Source organism: Gallus gallus, chromosome 1 (genome assembly GCF_016699485.2).
Source record: "Gallus gallus isolate bGalGal1 chromosome 1, bGalGal1.mat.broiler.GRCg7b, whole genome shotgun sequence".
In the NCBI taxonomy this organism is placed as follows: Eukaryota; Metazoa; Chordata; class Aves; order Galliformes; family Phasianidae; genus Gallus; species Gallus gallus.
In genome coordinates this window covers 22,378,417-22,406,094 of record NC_052532.1, presented here as the reverse complement: position 1 = coordinate 22,406,094, position 27,678 = coordinate 22,378,417, and the positions used below count along the sequence as shown (strand labels likewise).

Genomic DNA, 27,678 nt, shown 5'->3' with positions numbered 1-27,678 from the left:
GCTTACAGCAAGCCTGATCACATCCATGTGCATCCAACCTGTGTTTTTTATCACCTTACTCTTCATGGTCATATGAACGTCAGACAAGTAAGTTGTTTATGAGTTCACTGGAAAAGGACCAAGAGAAGACGGAAGTCTGAGCTCCCTTTGAAACACTGATTATGTTCGTAAGGCATCCTGAAGCTGGCAAAACGCACACTGTACTTCTGACTGTCTGGAGCTGCTAAGGACAGTATAGGTACATTATGTCTTATGCACTTGGCCTCTGTCAAGATTATTAGTTTTGAATAAAAGATATTTCTCTACTGAGAACTGGACCGATGCCAATAATTCATTCACATGAACTACTGAACATACCAGATGGTAAAAATCTTTGTTACAATCCACTTGGGCTGAATTTAAACAAATTCACTGCAAACAGCCCAGAGCTAAAGTAGGGTTTAGTCAAATGTGAAAACAGCTTACGGGAAGATTTCTTGTTTTCCCACTGATAGGTTACCCTTTCTGCTTCTTTCTGATCTGTATACTCAAACACCACAATCTTCGAGTCTCGGCTTACTAGGAAACTTACAGCAAGAAGGAGCATCAAGCTATTTCAGAAAAGATATTTTTGCATAACAGAGACGAAGGACACTTCTGTAACTAAATTACTTCTAGATATAAATATAGCAGCAAAACCTTCCAGTCATTTTCAGACAGAAATTATTTCTTGCCTCCCCTCAGAACAACAGAAACAGTCCCAAGTTTAAGATTAATCTGAATATTTACCAGATTTTCTCTGCCGTCGTCCAAGTAAATCTGTTACTGTTTTGCGGAATAGTTTAGCCTCTTCTTCATTAGCAAAGTTAAGACCAACTTGACATGTCTGAAAAAAAAATACATCCCCCCACCCATGACTAAGAAAGTGTTACAAAGGCACTCTTCTTACATGTTTTCTTATACTTCGGAAGATACAATCAGAAAAAGAAAAATCACCATTGTAAATCTGGAAAACACATCTTACTGTGAAACACTCTAAATTAAGGAGGTCCGTCTCCTAATCAGATTTCTACAGCTCATACTGTAACAACTTAGAGGAAAATCCTGCAGCTTGAAATCAAATGTGAGGGAAGGAAAATTTATTTTCAGAAATAAATGATGATTGTGAAATATCACCTAAGTCAAAACAACTTCACTACTAACGGGAGTTGAAATAAAAAGAAATGTAAAATGTACCTCTTTAATGGATTAATTTTTCTAGCTGAAATCCACAGTTCTTTTGACAAGTATAAAAGGAAAAGTGATATTGCACTTAAATAATTTACAGAATGAAATGGAAATCTTGATTATATTAGAAGAAGCTACCATTGAAATAAAAGGTGTTCTAAGGTAGGTATTCAAAGATGCTGAGACTCACATCTCCAGCGAAGGTATGAAAATATCCTCTAGGACTATTATATACAAAGTTATTGTACAGCTCCTGCTCCCACAATAATTTCCCATCCTGGAAAAAAATAGACAAAGCAACACAAGTTTGAAACACTCGGGGACAAACTGTAGTTTAGCTTCTTTCATAATATCAGATCCTTCTTTAATAATTTCAGAACCTATCAAGAGTTTGAAGCTGCATATTGTTAAGCATTTGCCATTTACCCAAGAGTGAGCTCAGTCCAAGTATATTGGAACATGTGGAGAAATTAAGACTGTTTCATCATTCTACCTTCTGTTCTAAATCCCTGTATATCTTAAAAAACATACTTCAAGTTCCATAATCCTGCAAAAGTCATACTGGTAGCATTAGTACCGACCAGTGATAGATAGCAGTGAAATAGTGTTAATAGCAGTGAAAACAAAAGAGACCTCCACCAGCGTTATCTTCTCAAGATTGACCTGAAAAACAGTTAATTTCAAGGGAGCAAAAACCTCACTTTAAGATCTTCCAGATACTTAAATGGCATTATGGTTCAGCAACCAAATAACAGGTTTCTCACCAAGTCGAATAACAAAGTGACCAAATGACAAATGCAACTGCCAGTTGGCCTTCCTGAATGTATCTGTGACTTCACAACGTGGATGCTGACAGGTACTGATCTGCTCTTAGCTAAAGGAGGAATGGGAAGCTTCCATGCTTAAAGTCAGTATGATATGCTTTACAGTGTTAATATTTTATTAAAAAAATGCATCTTGGAACACTTAAGCTCCTATAGCTCCCATTGTCCTGAGTGAAATAATAGAATAGGACAGAGGTCTCCAGTATGAAACTACATACTGTGGGAAAGAAATTATATTAAATAAATATATTTACTCTGCAGTTTTCATATGCACAAATATGTTAACCATAAAAAAAAGATTTTTGTTTTCATCCCTACAGAACACAGCATGTATTTTATTACTACAAGCCAAAGTACTAATACCTGCTAAAATTATCATACCTATCTGTATCAGTGACACTATATGAATTTTCAGTAGTCTCACAAATCCGATTAGTAGAGAACTACTTCTGCTGTAAGAAAATTGTATCTGATCTTTATTTGATCTGCAAGAGCTAATATCTACGAAATAATTCAAACTTAGAATATAAGAAAGCTGTGCAGCCTATTAATAAGCAGTCAGTGCACTGCTCAGAGCGCAGCCATTTATTGAGGATTTCTGTACAAGCGTGCAAATGCAATCACCTAAAATCATTCAGTTCAAAATTGAGAATGAAAACAACAAAGTCTGAAAAGGAAAAACTTACCTTAATGTCATATATTCTGATAAAATATGACCTCTGCGGATTGTCCTTTACAAGGCAAGCTACACCACAGCATTTCTTTGACCACATGGCATTGCGATCTGCTGCATATATTTGAACAACAGCTGAAGACATCGTCTAGAAAAGAAAACAAGTGATTACTTCTAAGGTAAAAACCACAGATTTTACATTTCATCTTCTGGCAAAGCAATTCTTAACTTCATTCCTCATTCTAGGCAGCAACCACAATGATTTTCCTGGTAGTAAGACAGGCAAGTTCAAATGACCCCAAATTACTTCTGTGCTACCCACCCCTCCCCTCCAAGATTTAGGTGGCTTAGGAATCTAATGGAACATTTTGTTCTTGATCATAAAATCAGCAAAAAGAATTCGCCTGGAAGAGGCAGACCAGTAACTATCTGTCACACAGAAGTCCTACTGTGCTACTAAATTTTTCTGTTCAGTACTTCAAACTGAACAGAAATGCAATATTCAAGCTGGAACTATAAACTGCAGTGCCTGGAAACACTCCTAGGTATTGGAATGCAACTGTTTATATTGCTTAATTGATAAAATGGTATCTGGCATGATTCTGGCCTATGCCAACAAGCATCCGAACATTCTTGGACATGACTTGAGAATGCATAAAGACAAGAATCTTTCCCAGCTCGCAATGTGAAATAATCCTGTTTTTAAATCGAGAGATTTTATTAAGAGATTAAGATTATTCTATACCAGAATCTTTCAGTGCTTGAGAACGTTCCTGAACTTATTTTCTGGCATTTACATAACTTGTGTTCTACTGTAAGAGGGTTAGGAGGGAATGAAAATTGGACCCTCTGAAGAGTAGTGTTTATTTTGTAGCCACTTCATTCTTTACACTTCTTTGGGTGTAAAGCGAGGCTTCTTTCCTCTAGAACCTACGGAGTTATATAAATTCATTATGACTTGCCAGGTGAGGGAAAGGGAACCTTAAATTAGCCGTGATACTGCACCAAACCATGTCGCAGGTGCAACAGATGTTATTTTTACCTTATACTGCAACTGACAAAGGCTTCATTTTGGGCACAGCTGGCCAGATTTTGTTCAGATCCGATAGCCTTTTCTCCCATCTCTAAAATTTCATCTGATTATTTAACTGATAGTGTTGGAGGCTCCAAAGAACGAAAAGGAGTGGAAGTCGGCCAATCTACAGCTGTGATCAAGAAGGCATCACATTCCACCAAAGGAATTATCCCACTGTCCCTACAAGAAGCATTCTCAAACCTCCCAAACAAGTCTGACTCCACTAGCCTCCTCCCAACAAGACTACCTGGGGAAATAGGTGGCTTCAGCAGCAACTTATGCACCCTGAATTCAAAGTGCAGAAGAACAATCCGTTTCAGAAAAGGGTTCATGACTTTGCTTTCTATTCTATCTATCCAGCAGCAAAAGCACCAACTGGATTATCTCGGTGAGCCCATAACTGTAGTGACTCCACAAGATCTGCATACCAAACCTTCAATCAGCAAGCCTCTGTTAACAGACAGTGTTACAAAAAACAGTGTCTTCTCATTCGGTACCATCGCAATGGGTTTAATTTACACACGCAAACTCTAGGAGTAGAGCTTAATTTGCAAGTTAGAGAACTATTTCACTCAATCCAACAAAGGTGCTCTTTTGGGGACTACCACGTCTAGAGCTCAATTACATTTAAACTTTACCAAAATTAGCATTGTGCAAATTCCTAATGTTGACAGACTGCAATGAGGTTTTCACATGTTAGAACACAGTCATGAATTCCATTATTATAATTTTGGGTTTTTTTTAATTAAACAAATAATACAGGAAAAAAAAAAGCTGCATTTTAGACAGTAGAAAGACAACAAAATCCAATTCATTTTACTTCAGTCTCTACTCTTCCATCCACTGATACTCACTATGAATCCAAGCCTCACAAATTGGTATTTTTTCAATTTTAACTGCAGAACTGCAGCATCTGAAAACATTTATGCAAAGACTGCAATTTAAACATTCAACAGCATTTTCTGAATTCACATTCAATGCCTGTGGAAGCCAATTAACACGGCTCGATTTTGCACACCGCTCTTGAAGATAATGTTGCATTTTAAAGTATGGGTTCTTTAAAGCTGTACATAAACATTTCTTCACAGTAAGACATGCCACGGACTTCACAGATAGAACCGAATGGGAGTGCCACTAAATCCTCAAAGTAATTACTGTGGGTTTTTTTTCTGAGTTTCAGTAAGCATCCGTAACTTAATACCCAAAGTTACTATTATATTTTTAGTAGAAAGACTCTAAAGCTGATATTACTGCTGTGCTCAACACTTTTGGTGAGGACTCTGTCCTTTTTATATACCTACTTATTTGGAAAAGGTGCACAGGAAACAAGAAGTTATCTGACCAACTGAACGTACATAAGAAGAGGGTCAACCTTCCTTGGTTCCCTTTATTTATTCCACAGCCAACACTCTGCAGGAGGACATGCCATTGATTCCAGAGCTGTCACACCCCAACAGCTAATTAGCTCTGGAGCAGTCAGCCTGGTGGTGTCAGCTGTACACTGGTTGTCTTTCTGGCAGAGCTGGTCTCATCCCTGGACACACTGCAGGATACGCAGTACTGCACAAGGCTCAGAGAAGCACCTCCTGCCTGCAAAAGGTGGCCACAACTAGTCACTGCACACCTGCAGAATGTGATCACACCAGTCACTGAAGGCTTCCAGCTGGACAACAGCTATCAGTGCACTTTGATCAGCTTCTGGTATGAACACTTGCCACAGCAGCCTGTCAAATTAATGACTCAGAGTAACTCAGTGTGTCTCAAAAACCGTAAAGCAAGCCAACAGCCAGCGGCACATCAGATAACAAGACAGAACCATCACACTAGGTAGCTTTTCAGAATCCCCTGTCGAGGTACCAATCTCCACGTCTTCACGTACAGCTAACAACTCCTTGTGCTGCTCAGATCAAAGAACCACAGGGAAACTCTGGTTGCCTGTGACCTCTCCAAGTCTTCCAGTCCAGCCTCCGGCTCACAGCAAGGGTAATTACAAAGCCTCAAGTTGCTCAAGGTCTTGTCCAGTTAAGCTTGAAGTTAATTATCTCGGGGGGAGCTTGTTCCAGCACTCAATCACTCCCATTTTAGTGCCTGTAAAAGTGCAACTAACTATAATGTGCTCTTCTAATGATTCAGTATTGTTGTGTTACATGTTGACAACACTACTGAAAACATTGATTTTCAGACTCAAGATTTTTCTAATAAAAGTGAAAAGCCATATATAAAGAAGTAATTAAATCCCATGTGACAGATTTGCTTTTCTTAGCTCCCCTTCCCAGCTGCTGGAAGTATCTTGCAAATTAAACTGAAAGACATCTTACCCTATAATGCATGGATACAACTGGCTGTGGTTTGTTTCCAAGCACAGTAACTTCTTGGAAAAGAGTGCTGGTGTGACGCCCTTAGCTTCCTCAGGAGGCTAGTCAAAAGACTTCCAGCTCGAGTCATAGTGCACACAACTAGCTACTTTAGGATTTCCATGAGAAGTGCTATAGTGAACTTTGCAATTCAGACATAACTAGCTGTATGCAATTCAAATCCTACAAGAATAGAAATGTTTGGGTTCTGCCCCCCGCAGTACAATAGGTATATAGAGAAGTCATCCTGATCAATAACTACTGGTCACTAGTGAGCAGGTACCTGAAGCCAGCATTTTAAGACCTACTTTGGTGGCAATCCCTACTATACCTAAGCCAACGCACTGAAGCCTGACCAGGTAATGCCACATGCTCCCATGTCACTCATTTCTTCTTTGATACTGGATAAGTGAGGTAGTATTCAGTTTGCTTCTAGAGCACCTGTTTAAGAATAAAGATCTGCTGCTATTCAGTGCCCTTAACACAGTGGGAAGTGACAGGCTTCCCCAGATGGCAGTGTTCCAGAACAGAGATGTGCTAAGTCAAGTACCACTTCAAAGTGGAAAATGCTTAGTGAGGTATAACTTCAATCTTAACCACGGCAAGGACAGGAAGCTTCACTACTGAGGAAATTGCTACTAGCCAAGTATTATTCAAGTCATGAAAAAGGAGAAGAAAACTCATCAAGAGTCATGAAAGAGAAAGAAGTAGAAGCCAGAATTCAGGGTAGCTAATTACAAGACATCAGACTAATCTACAGAAAATTTGGCAACTAGATAGAATTCAGTGGTTGACATTTCCTTCCCCAGGATACAAGCACTCTGCAGGAAAAAAAAAAAACCAATCAGAAACACTGCTTGAAATCTTAGTTTACCTCAAAAAAGTAATGGTTAAGTGATTAGACATTTAAATGTCAACACCTTAATAAGCTCATGTTATTCAAAGTGAACAAAACTGGAGTTAGACAGTGGTAATACCTTCGTGTTGATCTGTAATTAGCTCATCTTTAGTGACAGAAATAGCTGGAGCTTCCAGAAGCATTATGCTCCACATGGCTCATGCATTATTTCATCACTCTTAACACAAAGTATAAATAACACCTGCTGCACAGAGCAGCTGCTGAAGCCTCCTCCCTTCTCAATGGAGGGCCTTGGTGCCATGCAGGACACAGTTCTGCTCCCTGGCAGTTCCATTTCCCGTTTTAAGAGCAAATGTTGCTGTTTTCTTGGCATCGTGGATGTCCCCTGCCTTGTGAGATCAGTGTGTTCCCTTCATGCTAGGAAGAGCTGATATCCCACTTCCAGGGTGAATGCACTCATCACTGAGTAATCCTACAGACAGCATGCTCTGCAAACTCCTCCAACTACTCTTCTAAATGAACTGAATGAGCCTCTCTATTAAGATGATCTCTAATTAGGCCACTTAGATGACACGCAAGTATGTAATTTCTACACTGTCGGTAGGAAAGGCATTTGCTACTCTAGATGAAAATACCCCCTGGCTTCTCCACAGATACACTGAGAACCTCACCTCAGCTAAGTTCAGAAAGAAGTCTGCCGTGTTCATCAGCCCCGGACAGCATGCGATCCACTTCTCAAGCATATGGGACTACTGTGATGGTTTAGGTCCACTTCAGGCAGCACAACAAGATGTCGAGGCCTCTAAAATTTGGGGTTGTCTTTAATATTCACAACCATCAGCTGCAACTTACTTCTGCAGTTTTTATGAACAGGATGATGGAACAAGTAAAACAGATGCAGTCTGACTACCCTTTTAGCCTATTCCTTAACAGCCATGGGTCAGGCTACTTAAGGTTCCTACACCTCATAGAATAACTGTGTGTGATATCACCTTGACAGTCCACACACAGACTTCTCCATAGATAAAAAATACCTTTCAAGACCTCTACAATATTTTGACTAATTAATTAAATGTTAGTAAAGTAGATTTATGCAACTCCAAAACTGACTTGGAATTTACATATTAGCACCAGGTTGTCTCCTGAAGCTTCAGAAATGCATCTTACACTTGACAACATTCACTCACTGGGGATTTGGATACTACGTTCTGTGCAATGTGGGCAAAAGGCAATTATTTAAACTTCCTAAGCTATTAGAGCTACTAAAAACACAATTATGGAAATACTTATAAAACTTATTTCTGAAGGCAATTTTTATTGCAAAAAGTCAACTTCAGATGCTACAGACATCATTTTATACCCTTTTCTCATAGAAATAAATACACAACTTCTGGAGTTTGCTGGCAGATCCTTCACTTGTAGTACTTGGTCAGCCTCCTGCACTTCTGGTACTTCTCAGATCCCCTGAGTTCAGCCAGAGCCAGCTGTTGACTTCCTATACCCTCACTGTCCAGCTGTGGGTCATAGGAGACCAACATTCAAGCTGTGGGTAAGCAACACAGCATACAAAACCAAAGAAAACAGAAAAAAAAAAAAGATGCTTTTGCCAGACACAGTAAAGATACTTTTTATACCCTACAACATACTTTCAAGCAACACATGCAAGATTTCAGCCTTCCAGAGGGATGACATAACCACAACCACACCACACAGGCCGGCCCATCTCAGTTGAGCAGCTGATATACCAGATGACATACAACCTGGAGTTTCCACTGCTTAGCCACCAAAACACTGACACTTCCTGTTTGCCTGCACAGCCTTATTACTGGCTTACTCAGCTGCGGCCTGCATCTCAACTCCACTGAAACCTTGGCCTGTCAGCAAGCAGCAGGCACACAACAAAACAGTTATTTGTGTTCTGTTGTCAAAACTGTGCATTCACTTGTTTTCAGAACAAATAAAAGCATGCTGTACACAGACCTTTCACTAATTCGTCCCTGTATTACTGCTCACTGCTGAAGGCAGACATTTATCCTTCAGTTTTGGTTCACGAGACAGTCAAACAGCAAGGCCATATATTGGTCAAAGACAACGGGAATTTTAAGATTATACATTTAAGTCTACCATTTGAGACACTTAAAATTGACAAAGACTTCCAAGACTACAGAGATCCTTACACAAATAAAACATTGCACAGATATGTACCTTAGCTGGTTCCCAAAAGAACGTTTCATACTCCTGCACAGAAATTGCAAGTTGGCATTATAAGCTGAAGGCAAGAATCAAGAGTTTCAAGCAGTCTATGGGAGACAACTGTAGCTCAAACCCATTTTGCCCTGTACTACAGCCTGTCCACTGTCCAGCTATGAAGTAAACCAGCTGCTCTGAGCCAACATTTTCTTCTCTGCTACCAGCTACTGTCCTCCTGCTCTCATGTCCTCTTTCTTCAGCATTGACCAACAATTTCATTTTCTAAATAATAACATTTTTCCAGATGATACACACTTAGTTTTATATTAATGCAGGCTCTCAGAAGGAGATCCTCATATCTGCTTTGAAAATATGTCAATGCCTTCAAGGGAGAGTTAGAATTCCAACCTTTATTCATAAAAAGGAAAATGGTAGCTTTAAAAAAATGTTAGATCTTTGGAAGTTCTTTACAGAGACACTCAATGGTCCAGGCATCATCCCTTCCACGAAGAAGAGTCTTCAAAGCAACAGCTGCGTTGACTGAAGAACGGACGCAGAGGAAGTCTCAGGATCTCCTGAATTATCCTACCTCAGGAATGCTCATTTATGAGCCCTTCAAAATTTTCTCTAGCATGTACTTAATGTAATGTTCATGTTCAGATTAAAAAAAAATGCTTGCTTTGCAGAGTAAGACTCAGGTGAACTTTCCTTATACTTAGAGAACACAAACAAAAGAGTTTGAATTGTAAAAGAAAGTCTCTTACATAAGAAAACCACTTAATGCCCCATGAAACAAAGAACTCCCTTCAAAATATAAACAAATTTGAGAAAAGGCTATTAAAAGTAAAACCTCTTTGAATAATAGCCAGCAACTGGTCTTGCAACTGAGTATACACAACTGGAGTCCTGCCCCCTAAAACACACACAATCCACTTATATAAGGGTATGTAGAGATGCAACTCCTCTTCCATTTTCCCCATGCCACAAAAACTTGTTTTAGTTGCTCCTTCAGCAGTCCACATTTCAACGGAACAGTTATGATAATCCAAGTCAGATAAGGAAACTCAACTGTGTAATTGTGCATAAGATTTTTTTTTTTTACATCAATAATCATAGAATGATAGAACGGTTTGGGTTGGAAGGGGTGTTTAAGATCATCTTGTTCCAACTCCCTGTCATAGGCAGGGATACCTCCATCTAAACCAGGCTGCTCAAAGCCCATTCAAGCCTGGCCTTGAATGCTTCCAGGGAGGGGGCATCCACAACCTTGATGGCAAACCTGTTCAAGTGTCTCACCACTCTTACAGTAAATAATTTCTTCCTAATATCTACTCTAAATCCATATTCTTCCAGTTTAAAGCCATATCCCCTCCTCCTGTTGCTACGTGCCTTCCTTAAAGGTCCCTCCCCAGCTTTTCTGCAGGCCCCCTTCAGGTACTGGAAGGCCACTACATGGTCCCCCTGGAATCCTCATCCAGGCTGAAGAGCCCCAGCTCTCTCAGACTGTCCTTGTAGGGGAGGTGCTCCAGCCCTGTGATCATGTTCATGGCCCTCCTCTGGACCTGCTCCAACAGCTCAATGTCCTTCTTGTGTTGGGGGCTCCAGAACCGGACACAGTACTCCAGGTCTCAGAAGAGCACAGAGGGACAGAATCACCTCCCTCGACCTGCTGGTCACACTTCTCTTGATGCAACCCAGGATACAGTTGGCCTGCTGGGCTGCAAGAGCAAGCTGCCGACTCACGCTGAATCCTCCATAAACCGATACTCCCCAATCCCTCTCCTCAGGGCTGCTCTCAAGCCATTCTCCACCCAACATGTATCTGTGCATGAGATTGCCTCAACCCATATGCAGGACTTTGCATTTGGCCTTGCTGAACTTCATGAGGTTGGCATGGGCCCAACAGTATAGTTACTACAAAGAAATAATTCCCACTTCAAAGTCTTCAAAAGTAGGCACGCTACTGGAAGAAAAAAAGCACGAAGACGGAATGGTTGCAGGATACCTAGCCAAATTTGAAGCTGAATCCAGGGATACAATGCTAAAGTCTCTTTCACAGTAGAGGATATGCCTAATTATGAAAGCATCCAGTAAGTGTTTGGGAGACTGCTATTTTAATTTTAGTTTTGCCAATAGCCAGTAGTGTGACATTTCTCTTCATTTCTCCCCTGTGCTTCATTTTCCTCAGTTGTATTATGGAAGAGATGGTGACCTCCACCTCTGTAGGGTGCACTAAGAAGTACTGATGAAGAAAACAGCATTACATTGCCAGGTAAAAATCCATTATTTGGGGTGAGGGGTAGGGAAGAAGGCTACATTATCTTATTTGCTAATAGCAAGGGTTAAAACAGTTTAACACTAGTAATGTGGAACTTCTCTTCACAGTGCGTGAATATCAATTACTATTAGAACATCAATTACTATCTGATAGGCTGTTCGCTGTTTTAGAAAGTCTCAGATATGCTATAACCATGAAGATAAAGAAATGGAGATATCCTTTCACCGTACGGGACATCCTTGATTAAAATGACATTTCTTACAGCTAACAGTTACAACTGTCATTACTTACAGGGGTTTCTGCTTTGCAGGTTCAAAGCATTGCATTTGCCAATGCACTGTGGAGCACAAAATTAGCTTGAAATGGCTTGAATGAAAACAAATTCTAGTAGTTTGGAACTGGTATCACAAAATAGTAATCTTATATGGCCAATTCTACACAAACCTCATCCTGAATGCAAATCATCTACTTCCATCTATTTGTAGTCAGTCACCTGATAGCAGCAGTTTCAGAAACTGAGCAGACAGCTCCAATACAGCCCTTCAATACAAGTAATCACTTTCCCCATACACCTAGTTCTTCCTCTTAAGAAGGCTACATGAAACATACAGGGATATTTTAGTTTGGATTTGGGCATTACTATTAATACCTCTTAGAAACTGCATTAAGAGCTTACTCTCAGCCATCTGCTATAGTATGGGCTCTGCAGCTGAAGATTTTCTTGGCAATTCTCACACTCAGTTTTATAAACCCTGAATTTCTACCATGTAAGAAAGGCCCCCCTGCACAATTTGTATTTCTGCTAAGTGTTCCCTCTGGACACTCAAATGAACAGTATAAAGGTAACAGCTGAGTGTAGTTTATTGATTGTAAAAACTTAGGGAAAGATAAACTGCTGAGCTTGCAAAATTCAATTTTCAAGGCAGGAGAGAAGTGGATGAAAGTGACCTCTGCCAAGTTAGGACTTCAAACAAACAAACAAACAACAACAACAAAACCCAGTTGCAAATAGAAACCTGCTGACAGTGGAGTTGACAATTTCCTTCCTAAACTTATTACCTACTATCCAAAAATAAATGTGCAGATGACTGTTGAATGGGAAAGCTCCTTCCCAGAAGCTTCAACTCTTCCTCTGTAGTTCCTCTGAGTGCCAGATGTACTTCTCATGAGGCTGCCTGCTCTGCTAGGCAAAACTAGAATAGCAAAACCGTAAAGAATCTACCCATTTACAGCTAATGAAATATGCTCATTCATACAACAAAAACTTTGTAGGAAGGGTGGCAGGATGGATTTTTCCTCTGCACTCAACTCTTTTCCTTGAAAGAAATCCACCAAGTCCCAATTTAAAATCATAGGAGAGGGCAGTCAGCCCAACTTTACACATAGCAGCCATATTTAGCAACTATAGGCAGAATTGAGGAATAGAGGCAGTGACACTGTGATTTTTATTCTTCAATATTTGTGTTTGATTGGGCCAGAAGAGCAACTCCACAAAACCTGAGGATAATTCTCCCTCCTGTACTGTTGCTCCCCCACTCTTAAGAATAACTTGTAAACAATGTCCAGCAGCAGTAACATACTAAGTCACATATTAGAACTATGTATCTGTCTGGATTAACAGATAATACAAACAATTTTACCCTACCTAAAATGTTAGGTAAGTAGCACTGCATGTTGCATGAGACGCAAAGCTTACAAGAATGACCATCAGTATTAGACGAGATCAGTACAAGAGTTTATGGATTCTAAAGTCATCAACACAATTTACATTAGAACAGTAGTTTAAGACATTTTGAAAAAGCTTAGGGTAGAAAATCTGTTTTGAAGAACATTTAGGAAAAAAAATGTTAGTAGGACTGAAACTGATCATTAGCCTTCTTAGTGAGCATTGTCTGAATTAATGAAATACAGCCAGCTGAAACAAAAGAAAGTTTTAATGAATATGATCTTAACACAGCTTTGCTTTGGATCCTACTGAAAATGAAATACTGAGACAAGCAGTCTTATAGCACTGGTAGGCCAATCAGCCAGTATCAACAATGCAATCAAGCATCAGATTGGAAGTGTTACATGCTTCACTTTCTGAACTATTGTTTCCACAAGTCTCTCCACCTGTTCTGGGATCACTAACAATAAGGTGAATCTGCTCAACATCACTGGCTCTTGCTGCCTCAAACAACTGGCAGCAGCTTTTCTGTCAGGTCAAACATTTGCCACTTTTCTGAAAGCTTCCAATTATGTAATAACTTACAGTGCTTTTATGATAGTATAAAGACAGCGTAGTGCAACGATATGCCTACTAACAGGATAAAAATGCTCATTAATACTGGCTGTAACCAATTAACAGAAAAAAAAGGTTACTAATGACAGTGACATTTTTCCAGAAGTATAACACATTTTGAAATGCAATAATTCTTCATTATGGCACTGATACAACTTAAAATCCAGTGACTGAAAGCAGCTCCTCGTGCCAGAGCTGACACTGGATTGCCAGTTTCTGCATGAATATCCTTTTCCTTCATCTTCAGCTAACTACATCAGTGGCTCTCAGTACTTAACAGCCTCAATCTGTTAGCATAGAAACAGAATGCTTTTGGTATTTATGAAAAATATCATCAGCCCCATGAGTACACAGTTTTGAGAAAATCATAGAATCATAGAATCGCTAAGGTTGGAAAAGACCCACAGGATCATCCAGTCCAACCATTTGCCCATCACCAATGGTTCTCACTAAAACATGTCCCTCAATACAATGTCCAAACGTTCCTTGAACACCTCCAGGCTTGGTGACTCCACCACCTCTCTGGGCAGCCCATTCCAGTGCCTGACCACCCTTTCAGAGAAGTAGTATTTCCTAACGTGCAGCCTGAACCTTCCCTGGTGCAGCTTGAAGCCATTCCCTCTAGTCCTATCACTAGTCAATCAGATAATCAACTTCCTTTTAGATAGAGCTCAAAAATGGCAGCCTACCCAAAACACTGGGTATAGGCATAGAAATAGGATCTCCCTTCCAGTTTGCTAGAAGAAATAATTACAAGAGTGGTTCCCACACAGTACCAGTGCATTAAGAAGTTGCTAGAAGTTCAGTATTACAAATGTCAGATTAAGTATGCCAGAAACGTTGTGATAAAAACACTGATCTTCCTACAAAAAGCTGGCAATGGGACTGTGCCAGTAAAAGGGCGAGAGTTTGACAAAATTTGAGGGAAAAAGACCCTCCTTTCTTGCTAGACCAAATTCCACTCCTGGGCAGATGGACTATTGATAGAAGATGAAGCAGATTTACACAACAAACTGGAGCCAACTTCACTAATAAATGTGTCCTGTAGAACAGCTTTGTTAACCAAACGTGCATCCTTCAGATGGCTTCTGCCGCCCACAGTGAGACATGCAGTGTTAACACAGAACTTCAGAGCTGTACAGGGCTGATCTGGAACCCAGACTGCTACCTCTGCTGATCCCCACACACAATCCTCTGCTCTGCAACAGACATTCCAGTCCTCTGAAGAATTCCAGAGTCAGTGACATGTCAGCTACTTCACTTTTGGACCAGAATACTCTAACAGTGCACACATCATGCTGCACTTCAACAAAGTATTCAATGCATCTGACATGAGAAACAGCCTTGATGACACACAGCAGGCAATCTCATTTATGGCTGTTTATTAGGTTCAAGCCAACTACAGAACACCTTTTGCTATTTCAGACCTGCATTTGTGATTGCCTGCATGTGGTGACCTTGGAGAAGTTATTTCTAATGAGATGCAACGATGGCATTGTACCAATACCTGCACATTTCATTTCTACAGCAATTACTGCAGCCAGAATTGACATGCAAGTCACCATCGTAACATTAAGACGAAAAGCATTCAGCTTCTAAATGATGGGTTATTACCTCCCTTCCACTCTGAAGCAAAGACGGCCTGCTGCTGCAGAACTGCCTGTACAGCACCAAGCATCACCAGGGGGCTGGCTCCTGCCAGCAAGGATATAACAGCAGGTACTGGGTTGGGGGTGAGGGAGGGAAATGAGGGGGAAGAAAGAAAGAGAAATCATAGGAACCACAGGACAGCAGAGAAAAAATTACAAACTTCAAGTGTTCAGGTGCTTCAGCTTTAGCATTATCTAACATCAGATGTAGTGGATATAGAAGCCAGACACACGTTTATAACCCTGTCGGAACCAAAAGATTAAGGAGGAACACAAAAACAGACAGCATGCAATGGTTAAACTGTCATTAATGACGCTACTTCCTTCCCTAGCACGGTCTCTGGATCTCAAGTAGGGAATAAGTTGAGTTCCAGAAAACTGCAGGAACTCTTTACAATGCAGCCGCAATAGAGATTTCAAGAGACCTCAGCACAGATCTCCAGAGTCTTTGAAGACACATGGAACTTTCTTCTTGAATTACTTACAACTATGCATATCAGAAAATCATGGAATGGATTAGGTTGCAGGGAACCTTAAAAGATCACTTAGTTCCAACTTCCCTGCCATAAGCAGACCTGTCAACCACATCAGGTTGCCCAGGATCCCATCCAACCTGGCCTGAAATGCCTCCAGAGATGGGGCACACAGAACCTTCCCAGGCAGTCTGTTCCAGCACCTCACCATGCTTCGAGCAAAAAATTTCTTCCTAACATCTAAGTTTCCCCTCCTTCAGTTTAAAGCCCCTCCCCCTTCCCCTATTGCTATCAGACTGAAAAAAGTCAGTCTGCCTTTTGCTTATAAGCTTCCTTCAAGTACTGGAAGGCCACAGTGAGGTCCCCCAGAGCCTTCTCTAAGCTGAACACGCCCAACTCCCTCAAACCATCCTCACAGGAGCAGTGCTTCAGCGCTCTGATCATTTTTGTGACTCTCCTCTGGACTTGCTACAACTGCTCTGCATCCCTCCTGTACTGAGGGCCCCAGGCTTGTACACAGTACTCCAGATGAGGCTCATAATGGCAGAGCAGAGAGGAAGAATCACCCTTCTCACCCTGCTGGCCAACCCTCCTTTAATGCAGCCCAGCACACTCTTGACCTTCCAGGCTTCAGAACACACTGATGGCTCACATCCAGCTTTTCATCCACCAGGACCTCCAAGTCCTCCTCTCCATGGCTGCTCTTAAGTTCTTCTCCCATCCTGTACTCATACCTGGCATTGCCCTGATCCTTCTGTTGTGTCAACAGCAAACTTTCTGAGGGTACACTCAATCTCCGCTGTCTGCATCACTAATAACAATGTTGAAGACCACCAGTCTCAAGACAGACCTCTGGGGGGCACAACTCATAACCAGCCTCCACCTGGACACAGAGCTGTTGACAACAACTCTTTTGCTATGACCATCCAGGTCCAACCTGCAAATCCGTATCTCTCCAATTTAGAAATAAGGATGTGGCACAGGACCACTTCAAAGGCCTTGCACAAATCCAGGCAGACAACATCATTTGTCCTTCCTTTGTTCACTGATGTCGTCACTCCACCATAGGCCACCAGACTGGTAAGGCACAACCTGCCCTTGGGGAGGCTGCGTTGGCTATCTCTGATCACCTCCTCATCTCGCATGTGCCTACGCATCTTTTCCAGTAGGATCTGCCCCACGATCTTCTCAGGCACGGATGTGAGGCTCACCATCCTGTAGTTCCATGACTGAAGTTGAAGATCAAGGTAAAGAACTCATTAAGCATCTCCACGTCTGGGGAGACCAGTTCTCCCTTTTCATTTATCAGAGGGGGTATACTCTCCTTTGCCTCTCTCTTCTGTCCACTGTATCTAAAGAATCCCTTCTTGTTGTTTTTCACATCCCTCCCCAAATTCAATTCCATCTGTACCATGGCTCTCCTGACTCCAACCCTGCACATCACACAGTATCTCTATACTATTCCCAGGAAACCCATCCCCACTTCCACTGCTTATACTTACCCTTTTTTTCCCCTGCCTGATCAGTCATGCTGATTTACTGCCTCATCTGCCTGATTTCTTATTCTAGGGGATGGAGAGCATTTTACTCTCAGGAAGGCATCTTTAAAGTGCTGCCAGCCCTGTTCTGTTCCACTGTCCCTAAGGACAGATTCCCAGGGGATCTCATCCAACAATTCCTTAAACAGCCTAAAGTTCGTTTTCCTGAAGTTCAGGGTCCTGACTGCACTCTTTGCCAGGCCTGCGTTCCTCAAGATCACAAACTCAAGCAGGACGTGGTTGCTGTAGCCCAGGCTGCCTCTTTTATGATCTCTTTGGCTTTGGTGAGCACCAGGTCCAGTAATGCTTCAACTCTGATGGGTCTGTCCAATACCCAGACCAGGAATTTGTCACCAGTTGACTCAAAGAGTCTCCTAAACTGCTTGCAGCTCAACATCTTGTTTTCCTAGCACATATCTGGGTGGTTGAAATCTCCCATCAGGATGAGAGCCTACGAGGGTGATGACTGCATCATGGTTTCCAATTTCTCCTGCTATTGGTTTAGAGGCACTTCAACTGTTTTTTCAGACATATTACTTTCTTGGAAAAGTCCTCTCAACAATCTCTGGAAGAAATGTGACGTTTCTCTCCACTGCTTCATAAAGTGACACTGTTCCCTGACTCTTCCGTTTCTCAGCAGTACACCCTCTTCTTCCATGAAATCTAATTGAAAGCCCTGAAAAGAAATTTGGGGGAATTTGTTTTCTTGATAGGCCTGTGCTCTGTAATCAAGAAGTACAGTAAAGTGAAATGCAGCGGTCCTTAAGGTCATCCCTGCTGTACCTAATGTAGTCTGCAGAACAGCTACAAGTTAGACAGATCTTGTTACAAGAAGCAAAATATTTATTTTTTTTCCTCCCTGAAATCAGAGAACAGGATCAGGAACCTTATGAGCTTGTGTTCACAGTATGTCAGATGCACTTGATAGTCTAGCTACTGCAGTCGGTTGCTACATGCAAAGGCAAGCTTTCACCTGCTGGAAACTTCCAGTCACCTGCATTTTCTCAGGTTTCCAAAAGCAGTTTCAGAGAGCAGAGAGAAGATTGAATTTTGTTGCTCACAGTACTCTGACTTGATGTCAAGGCAGGACAGTTATGAGAGCAGCAAGAGCTGGCCATTACAATACACATGCTAATAGAAGCACTAGAACAGACATGACATTAAATTCTGATTACCACTGCTTTTGTCTCCTGGTAGCTTTTGGAAGTTGCACCAGCTAGGATCAGAGATACTTTCTGGACCTAATGGCAAATGGTAGAGCAGAATTCACCTCTGTACAGATGAACTCCTGCTACTCCCAACACAGCACAAATTGGGTAAAGATTGCCCTATGCATACCACCTATTAGAAACTGTGTTTACACCACCATTCCTTTCCTAAAACCATGCTCATTAATTGTGGTGAGTACTAGCTAGCATAACCTAAATCTATGCCAGGAAGCATGCCAACAAATTAAACACAACAGACAATCACAGGACAGTGCCTGAGTTTATGTTACTGCCCTACTTAGGTTTTGTTAGCATCAATAAAAGCAGCGTGGCTGACTGACAGACCAGAGGTGAGGGAAAGGACAGGATGCATTTTCCTTGCACAAAGCTCCCATGTATCCTGTATGGATATCTCACATTTGAGCTTGACATTCTGGCTCCCAGGGACAGAAAAGTACGGACCACGTACCATACATATGGCCAGCGTGAGGGATGCACCCCGTGGTTACATTGGGTCAAGTCTGAGGCTGCAGCCGGAACATTTGTTCAATAATCAAACCTCATCTGAATGCTATAAATAGAGGGCAGAGGAACAGACCAGATGCGTTGTCTACAGGCAGCAGAGGGCACAGATATTCCAATAATCTGTTAAGGAAATGTCTCAGAGAAGAATTAAAGCACTGAGATATCTCCTAAATGACATAAAAAGATGAAGTGAAAGCCATGATATAAGTAAGAGTTCCGTAACTTAGGGAAACATTCATGCTAGGCATGCTGCACCTTGTACAGCCTTGAACTAAGGTAAGAAGGGCAGGATCTTTGCAGTTAGAAGCTGCAAGTCTCTCAAGTATGTAAATACTGGCACCTGAACATAACAAATCTCTCAACTTATTTTTTTTTAAAGCACAGCCAGATGGTTTGTTGAATCACTCCTGAGTTCTAGAGATTAAAAGCTACAAGCACTTTCAGCTGTGATGACTCCTTAAAACCTTATACAGTTTTAAAGTTCCAGCTACCCAAATTGAGAACAACTTACAGTGCAACACAGTCAACTTTTTTTACGAAAAATACAAATGACAGTGACATTGTGTAGCCAAAAAATACTGGTTGACAAAAAGCTGCAGAAAATTAAGCACCAAACCTGTAAGTTTTTAGTAACCTGGCAGTTAACTGTTAAAAAAAAAAAATCTAATAGCTACTGTGCACCTAGTTATACAACAAGTTTCATACCTGAGATGCTAATAACTAAAGACAAACAGTGGAAAAACAACCCTACATTTAGTTTGCTAGAAACTACAGCATCCTCCTTTGCAGACACATGCAGAAGCCCTTGGCTGCAGTACTGCACAGAACACATACCACCACATGATGTTCATCGTTTTCTCCTCTCTTGTCTGAGAACCACAAAAATCAAGAACAGTTTTGCAGAGATGAATATATTTGGATGCCTTTGTGTATATTTGGTGTCGTAAGCCAAGTGATGTTTCTGTTTGCTTTGGCTGACTGAGGGACTGGGGGGGGGGTAAGAGAGAAAAACGTCTACTTAAAGAATGACCACATCTTAGCTGTGCTCAGAGAGAGCTGTCACATGCTAAAGGAGCAGGAAATAACTGAGAGTTCACTCAAAGCAGCACTAAGCAATTCTGTGGTTTCAAATCTGAGCCTGTAGAGTTGTTGAAGCCATATCTTCCAGCATTTGGTTTCTTAATACAGCAGCGTCCAAACTGGAGAGCTTGGTCCTCCCTGGAGAAACAGCAGCGGAGGGTGGGGTAGTACAAGCCTGAGGAATATCACACTTAGGTTTTGCTTTTCCTTCTCTCACCCAAAAGTTCTCTTTTCTACAGTAATGCTAACAGTGACTTTGGGCCAGCAATGAGAAATAGGAGGAAAAATGTCTAATGGGCATATTTCAGGCTGAAGTGCATTGTGCACAAGCAGCAGAGAACAGCTGGTTAGCATCGACTGTCTCCTCTCCCCATGCAACGCTCTGCTGAGCTAGGAGAATACAAACTGTGTCCAGCCCAGTACTGGGTATGGCTTGGGCTTCATGCCAGATGAGACACCCAGTTCATCAGCAAGAACAAAGCAGTTGTGCAATAAAGAACAGAGTGATAAGGGAGTGGAGGGAAGAACAGTGAGGAAGAGACACTGTCCTTTTTATCAGGATGCCTTTGTGAACATTCTGGTTGCAGGGGCTGGAGGGAGAAAGGGGTACTCTCACAAAGCAGCTGCGGTACCAAGGGAAAAGAGGAAATGGGGAGGAGATCTTCCTGCTGGTACAGAAGGGCAGAAATCCATTAAAGAAAAGAATGTTGTAATGAGGGAATGGAAGGAGCCCCTGATACAAACATACCAAATTCAGGGGACAAAGGTCACAGCACAAGACGTTGAAGCAAACCAGCAGAATAGAGATTACAAGAGCAACAGTCACCAAATCGATGTCTCAAGTATTATTAACAACTTCACAGTAATCTGCTATAGAAAAATTTAACAGAGATCGATTTCCTACACAGAGAAAATACTTTAAGAAGGCCACTGGTAGTACATTTTACAACGGAAGTAGTCTTAAATTGTAAAACATTTTACACTTTTCTTTATCCCTTAGAAAGACAGTAATACAAAAATTAGTACTCTGTTCTTTTCTTATCCACGTAGCACATATGGGTAAATAAATCTCTTGGCAGACACTTCAGGCATTTACTATTTAGGGAGAAATTCCCATATTCAAATATTCTTGCTAGACAGATAAGTATTAGGTTTCTGTACTTAATATTCAGAGTATGTCATTTAGGAATCCATATTTTAACTTAATCTTTCTTGTAAATACTCCCAATTGTCTTGGGTAACTTTGGGAAAGCCATCAATGACATTAGAAGCAAATGTATTTTTAAAGTGTTTGCAAACTCAGAGGCAACAGTTATCCTTCCACAGCTAAGAGTTCAGATACTGAAATACAGTTTTCTTAGCTGTCTGAAAAGCAGAAAAGTGTATTTTCTTTCAGTAGGTTGGTGTTACTCATACTGCAGGCACAGTACCCTCAGCATATAAAACATGCTTAATGAGCACAAATAGGATCCTGTATGACTATACTGCTCTTATGCTGCACAGTGGCTAATTAAAAAAGGGGAGAAAAAGGCAAAATAACACATTCACTTTGAAGGGAAATGAGATGAACACAGGGGAATTCTGAATTACACATAAAGTTCTGAAGGGGAAAACAGTGTGTGAAATCTTACAGAAATGGAAACGCTTATGACCTTGATTAGCAAGCCTCAGTGTGATCTTTCAGCTTTAAACTAGACACACTGGAGAACTGGAAAACCCATTAACACTTTCTCAGAAAAGTGAAAAAGAAAAAAAGCTGCCAGGAGTAACGATTTTAAAGATAGCTGATTAAACATTAGAGAGAAAACTGCTTCACCAACATGTGGATGCATGTATGAAAGCAAGTGCCTAAGGTGAGCTAAAATCTGCAGATCTGTCAGCATGTCATGGAGTTCTGCAGCAGCTGCTTCTTTGCCAGCAACGATCTTCTCCTCTGAACATTAAGTTTACAGGAACCGAGTAATTTGTAAGATGCTTTGTTAAGAATATATTGTTATGGAAGAAGTTCAACATTGGAATTCTAATCTGAGATGCTTGAAGTGTCACGCACTGCATAAACATGAAGAGGTACCAGAAATTACCTACCTTTAACTCAAAGGTAGATGAAAGTACCAACTGAATTTGAAGAATTAAGAAAGGGAGTAGTTTTCTGTAAAAGCATCTCCATGACTGTCAGCATTACATCTTTCTCCACTTGGCCCCTCTGCTCCTGTTGCACAAAGATCACAGCCCACTTGAGAGTTTTAGAATGTAGCTGGGAAAGTTCAGGAAGGTAACTGTATAACTACTTTGCCCATTTTATTGGTTACCCAGGCATAAACAGCACATCTGAAAGCCACAGAATTTAGTGTGACAGCACACCCACAATAATATTGAGAAACAAAACCATCTCTATAGCATCTGACAGTGTTCCTGCTTAAAACCACCCATGAAGGTACACTTCAAATTCCCCTAAATCCACTTTGTATGATGTACTGTTACAAGGAAAAACTGGCCAACCAAGAAAATTCCTCCGTGCCCAAGCAACACAATGCCAACCATTCGTGAGGAAATCCTACCCTAACCAACTAATAAGCATTCTGTCTAGTGCTCATGGCACATTTCTGCTACTTCCTTTATATTACGTAGGTATTAGGTCATGAAATCATGAGTGCTCTGCACTACACCAAGTCTTATTTCTGTACTGCAAAGATTCCTCAAGAGACAAGTCTACAAAACATGCTCTCTAGAAGAGAGGACACTGTAAATCTTACCACACTCCTTTAATAGAATTGCAAACATTTTCAAATAAAACACTGAAAACTTCACCAAAACTATCACCACTGCAGGCAGCTCTGCCCATAGCAGGCCAACATAAAGATCAAGCCCTTTGTCCTTCTGGTCACTGAACTACTACAAGGTTTCTCAGTGACAGTCGCTTATCAGATGCAAACCACTTCAACTTCAGCACCTCAGTGCTGAGCTAGCAGCGGCTGCTGCCATGTGAAGATGCTGCTAACCAGCAATAACAGCAGCAAACAAACTCTTAATTCCTGCAGTTTGTGGAGACACCAACAGCCAAGCAATACAGGTTATGAGAGCCCTACAAAAAAGATGGGGAATTAGCAGAACTCCGCTAAAGGAAGTTTGAGATCTCAAGCCTAAATAACCTTCAGGAATACCGGGAATACTTTTTCAATCCTGTCAAGAGATTTTTTTAGAAGGACCTTATATACTCTGCCTATGACAAATCCAGCTTATGTTAGACCCCTGGAAATTCCAGAAGAAACAGTCCCAGAGGAAATGCTCTAATGAGAAGATTCAAATTAATATTTATGATCAGATAATGCAGAGAAATCACAAACTCACCATTAAGGCAGCAACAAACTAGAGTCTTTCAATTCACATATTTGCATGAAATAATAAACTCAGTCTTATCTTCTAAGAGCTACCTCATCGTTAGGTGTTCCCCTAAACAAGCAGTATCTGGACATCTTGATGGAAATCTTGTAGTCAAAACATCTTATGAATGTGCAACCAAATTCCTCCACCTGATTCTTAGCTGCAAAGGGCAGCTAAGTTACAGCACAACTACTTGTGACTACAAATTGCTCCCATCCTGTTGTGCCTGGGTCCTACAGGATTCCAGAGCACATTATCAGGAGCATGACTGGTATCTGTCACCAGCTGAGTCATCACAGAGACTTCTGATACTCAACCACCTGCAAAAGGTAAAAGGTAAAAGAGAAAAGGTTTACAAAGTTCAGAAGAGAATGCAAGAGTTCTGAAGCCTTAATGGACTGAGGTACTTATTCCAGTCAAATCTTACTAGATTTCCTCCTCTACGCTTACAACACTTCCTAATGAAGTAGGACTCACCCTGCACATCAAGACACCTAATAATTGGTGTCTAGCATGAGTTAACTGACATTTATAGTGCCTACAGCCAAACAGACAAATTCAGATCATAACTGTAAATTATTTTCTTGAGTTTAGGTAAGAGCCAGTGATAGCCACTGACAATTGTGGAACTCAAACACTGGAATTTCTCTTATCCTGAACTAAATCGTACTTCTTACGAACTGCTTCTTTCTCTCAAATACATTCAGATATAAGACACAACATCTTGTAGAGCATTCACGTGTAGTCTCAAAAACATTTCTCAGCCATGAGTAAATTATTTGTTTACTACATAGTTCACTATCCTTGCTTAATAGCAGGCTGTAAGGAAAATAAGATTGAGAAACACTTGATGATAAACATCTCTACTGTAGATACAAGGAGGCAGTTTGAGGACAGTGACTTGCTCTGAAAAGTCCCACCTGACCCAATCCTGTGAAAATCACTTCCGTAGGCACAAATTTGGTTCAGAGCAAACAGTCAGGAAACAGTGCGATTCTCTCTAGAAGGTTAGCCCTGACAAACTGCTTTGGGATATGACTGCAGTGGATTCTAATGAGGCATCCGAAGAAGTCGCATGGTTTTTGATAAAATAGGACAGACACACAGAAATTCAGGCTGAACATTGTTGTGTTTCACAGGACCCCTACCCTTTACCCCTTGTATTCTCCTTCCGCATCTCACTTAAGACTAGATGCAAACATGAAGTAATCAGCACGTCTAAACAGATGACTAACTTCCTCCCATCTCTTCAAGAGATAACTCCTTTTCAAACTACAGCCTCAGCTTTTCTGGTACCCTCGCAGATGTGCAGCCTGCAGCATAAACTCAAAGTGACAGAGCCCCAATACTTCCCTGCCACACGAGGCCTCCCGTTACTCCGACCTGTAGTCTGCTGTCAGGTCTTACTTCATGCTATCATAAGCACAAGTAATCTTACAAGTCCCTTCTTGGAGAAATCTAATTCTTATCAATCAAGAACTAAAACTTCCATTAACATTTTAATTCTGTTTTATCTGGAGCATTACTGAAACTTGTCCTTTGGCTCTGACATACAATCTCATTCTGGTCACATGCATTTTAAAAGCAGCCAAAATAGTTCTCTTGGTTTACTGCTGTGTCACTTCAATTTTTGCATTCTTTACCAGTTCCTGTTTACCACGTTAACTACAGAAAGATCTTAGAAATTAGCTATACTTAGCCTTGCTCTCTTATCCAAGTGTTCAGTACCAGCCCTAAGCAGTATAAGATATGGATACTCCATCAAATGCTTCCAGCAGTCTACTTACACAATTGTCATGTGGTTTTTTTTCTTTCCTGAGGTCCCTAACAAGCATAAAACTGTTTCTGCAGAAAAACTAATTCTTCATCAGTGATGTTACTAATCACTATTAATCATGCAAATTAATGAAGTGTCTTCTTTACTAGAAAGAATTAATTGGACACCTACTATTTTATCCTTAAACCCATTCCTTAGGTTAAAAGGAAAGCAAATTCAGCAAAATCTTACAAGCTTAGCATAACTATTAAAATATTTTGGCAATACAACAATCTCATAGCCCAGATTAGGATAAGTTTACATAGACTTATTTTTACATTATGATAGAAATAAGATAAAGAACTACTATAGGGAGTAAATTTCACACCTGACAGATAAAAAATGTCAAACGCCTGAATGAAAATTAGTCAAATGCTTTTCATGTACCCATGCAACAATGAAAGTCCTGGCTGGCTACCTGCTTGACACCTATTGTAAGCAGTTCTACATTTGGCTCAGTATTTAAACTAAATTAGCTACAGCTTTAACTACGAGTCAATGGCTTGTTTTAGCCCCTGACAAATTAGGCTTTCAAAGGTACTGTAACTGCTTACCAATTCAGACAAGCATTTTATATCTCAGCATATTAAAAAAAAAAAGCCAAGATCAGTAACCTTTACATAGATTTGCCTACTAAACAATGAGATTCCCAAAGTACCAGCAGTCTTCCATATAAGGGTATCAGTCCCACCAACACAATTATGGCTCTTGAGCCACTTCCATCACATCTATCAGTCATACTGACTTAAGATGTCACTGAAATTATGTCAATACTGAATCTCACAGGTTGTGAACACTCAATCAGTATGACTAATTCCATTGATTTTCCACTGAATAAAATCTGCATAGTGCAATCTCAATGCAGCTGCCCTGTAACGAGTCAAACACAGGCAAAGGCAGATCTCTTGCAGTAGATCAGGTCCAGAGAGCCATGCTTGCTTACCCAAGACCCTCAGGCCTGTTTAAAGCACTATACCCTCTAGAAGAGCACCGCAAGTTATTACTATAAAAAGAGTATCTAGGATCATAGTCTCATGTCTCAGCTGCTCCTCTGGCACTCACTGCCCCTGTCAGATAAACATAAGGTTATGTAAAACATAACCTGAAGTGATATTGGCATGGCAGAAACATCATGTGCAGCATCAAACCCATGCCCTGAACCAGCAGAAGCACCACCTGCACACAGGTTCCCTGCACCTGGGAACACAGCTGGACCAGCCTGTGTGAACGCAAACCTGTAGCATCCTAAGAAACTTGCAAGATTTTTCCTCCCCTACCATTTATTAAGTTTTGCTAATGAATAATTCAAGCATGGATATTAAGAGATCAAATATCATGCATATTACAGCAAGAGGGCACTCATCAGCACAGTGTGCTAACACTGAGTTACAGTCAAGCCAGAAGGTCAATAGTGCCAGGAGTACCATTAGGCTCTGAGCTGACATTCTGGATTCAAACCAGATAGCAGAGGTGGTGACCATCCCCAGGTGACCATTCCACTCTTCTGATAGAGACTGCCACCCTTGTGACAGAGATGCTAGATCTGCTCATGAATCAGTTTCCAAACTGTCACCTTTTTGGCTCAGCCCAACAAATCTGGTTAATCTCTGGAGCTTCTGGCCCCGAGCCCTCAGGGATATGGCAGAGACCAACTACAACACGAGCCTATGCTAAATCTGGAGACTACACAGGGCAGGGGTCAAAAGGGAAGTAGCTGGGACAATCAGGATAGCTTTAACTGGAATGTCATCCAAAATTCAGTGAAAACCTTAAGAATGTATAAATTCGAGTCACATCTATAAAGCTATCAACCCGCCACAAATCACGTCAGCCAGATACTATACAGATATTTGTCTCTAAAGTCTGCCTTAAGTGGCATTTATATGCAGAAAAGTTGAGAACTTGAGTAGGTGAGCGTTAGGGCTGAGCATAACGTGTTCCCTTGACAAGAAAATCTGAGTTGCAGAAAAACAAACACACAAATTCATGTGCTTTTTTAATTTAGAGTTTTACTTTTTTCTTTTTGCAAAGGAATCAAACACATGAAGCGCGTGCCTGGAAAACAGCTTGATTACAGATTTCTTACTTTACAAAAAGTATCCAATTGACGTGTTTCACGATCACATCTTCTGACCCATTCCAGCGTAATTACTATGACAGCATCCTATTTAGCTCACCCAACGTCAACACTGCCTACTTCCTGCTCAGTTACTGCATCTCCTGCTTTCCTGCAGGAGTCGGTTCGATCAACAACATCATTTCAAAGTC

General features: G+C 41.0%; 1 protein-coding gene across 2 annotated transcripts in view; it reads right to left on the bottom strand.

Annotated features, from left to right (window-relative positions):
- The window catches only part of WASL (Wiskott-Aldrich syndrome like), a 49,958-nt gene that overhangs the window by 20,830 nt on the left and 1,450 nt on the right, over positions 1-27,678 (bottom strand). For both annotated transcript variants that reach the window (XM_025147539.3, NM_001199500.3), the window contains exons 2-4: positions 2,717-2,851; positions 1,397-1,483; positions 769-865 (exon numbers count right to left, since the gene is read on the bottom strand). In XM_025147539.3, coding sequence (XP_025003307.1) covers positions 769-865; positions 1,397-1,483; positions 2,717-2,851 — 319 coding nt within the window. The remainder of the gene's footprint in view (positions 1-768; positions 866-1,396; positions 1,484-2,716; positions 2,852-27,678) is intronic.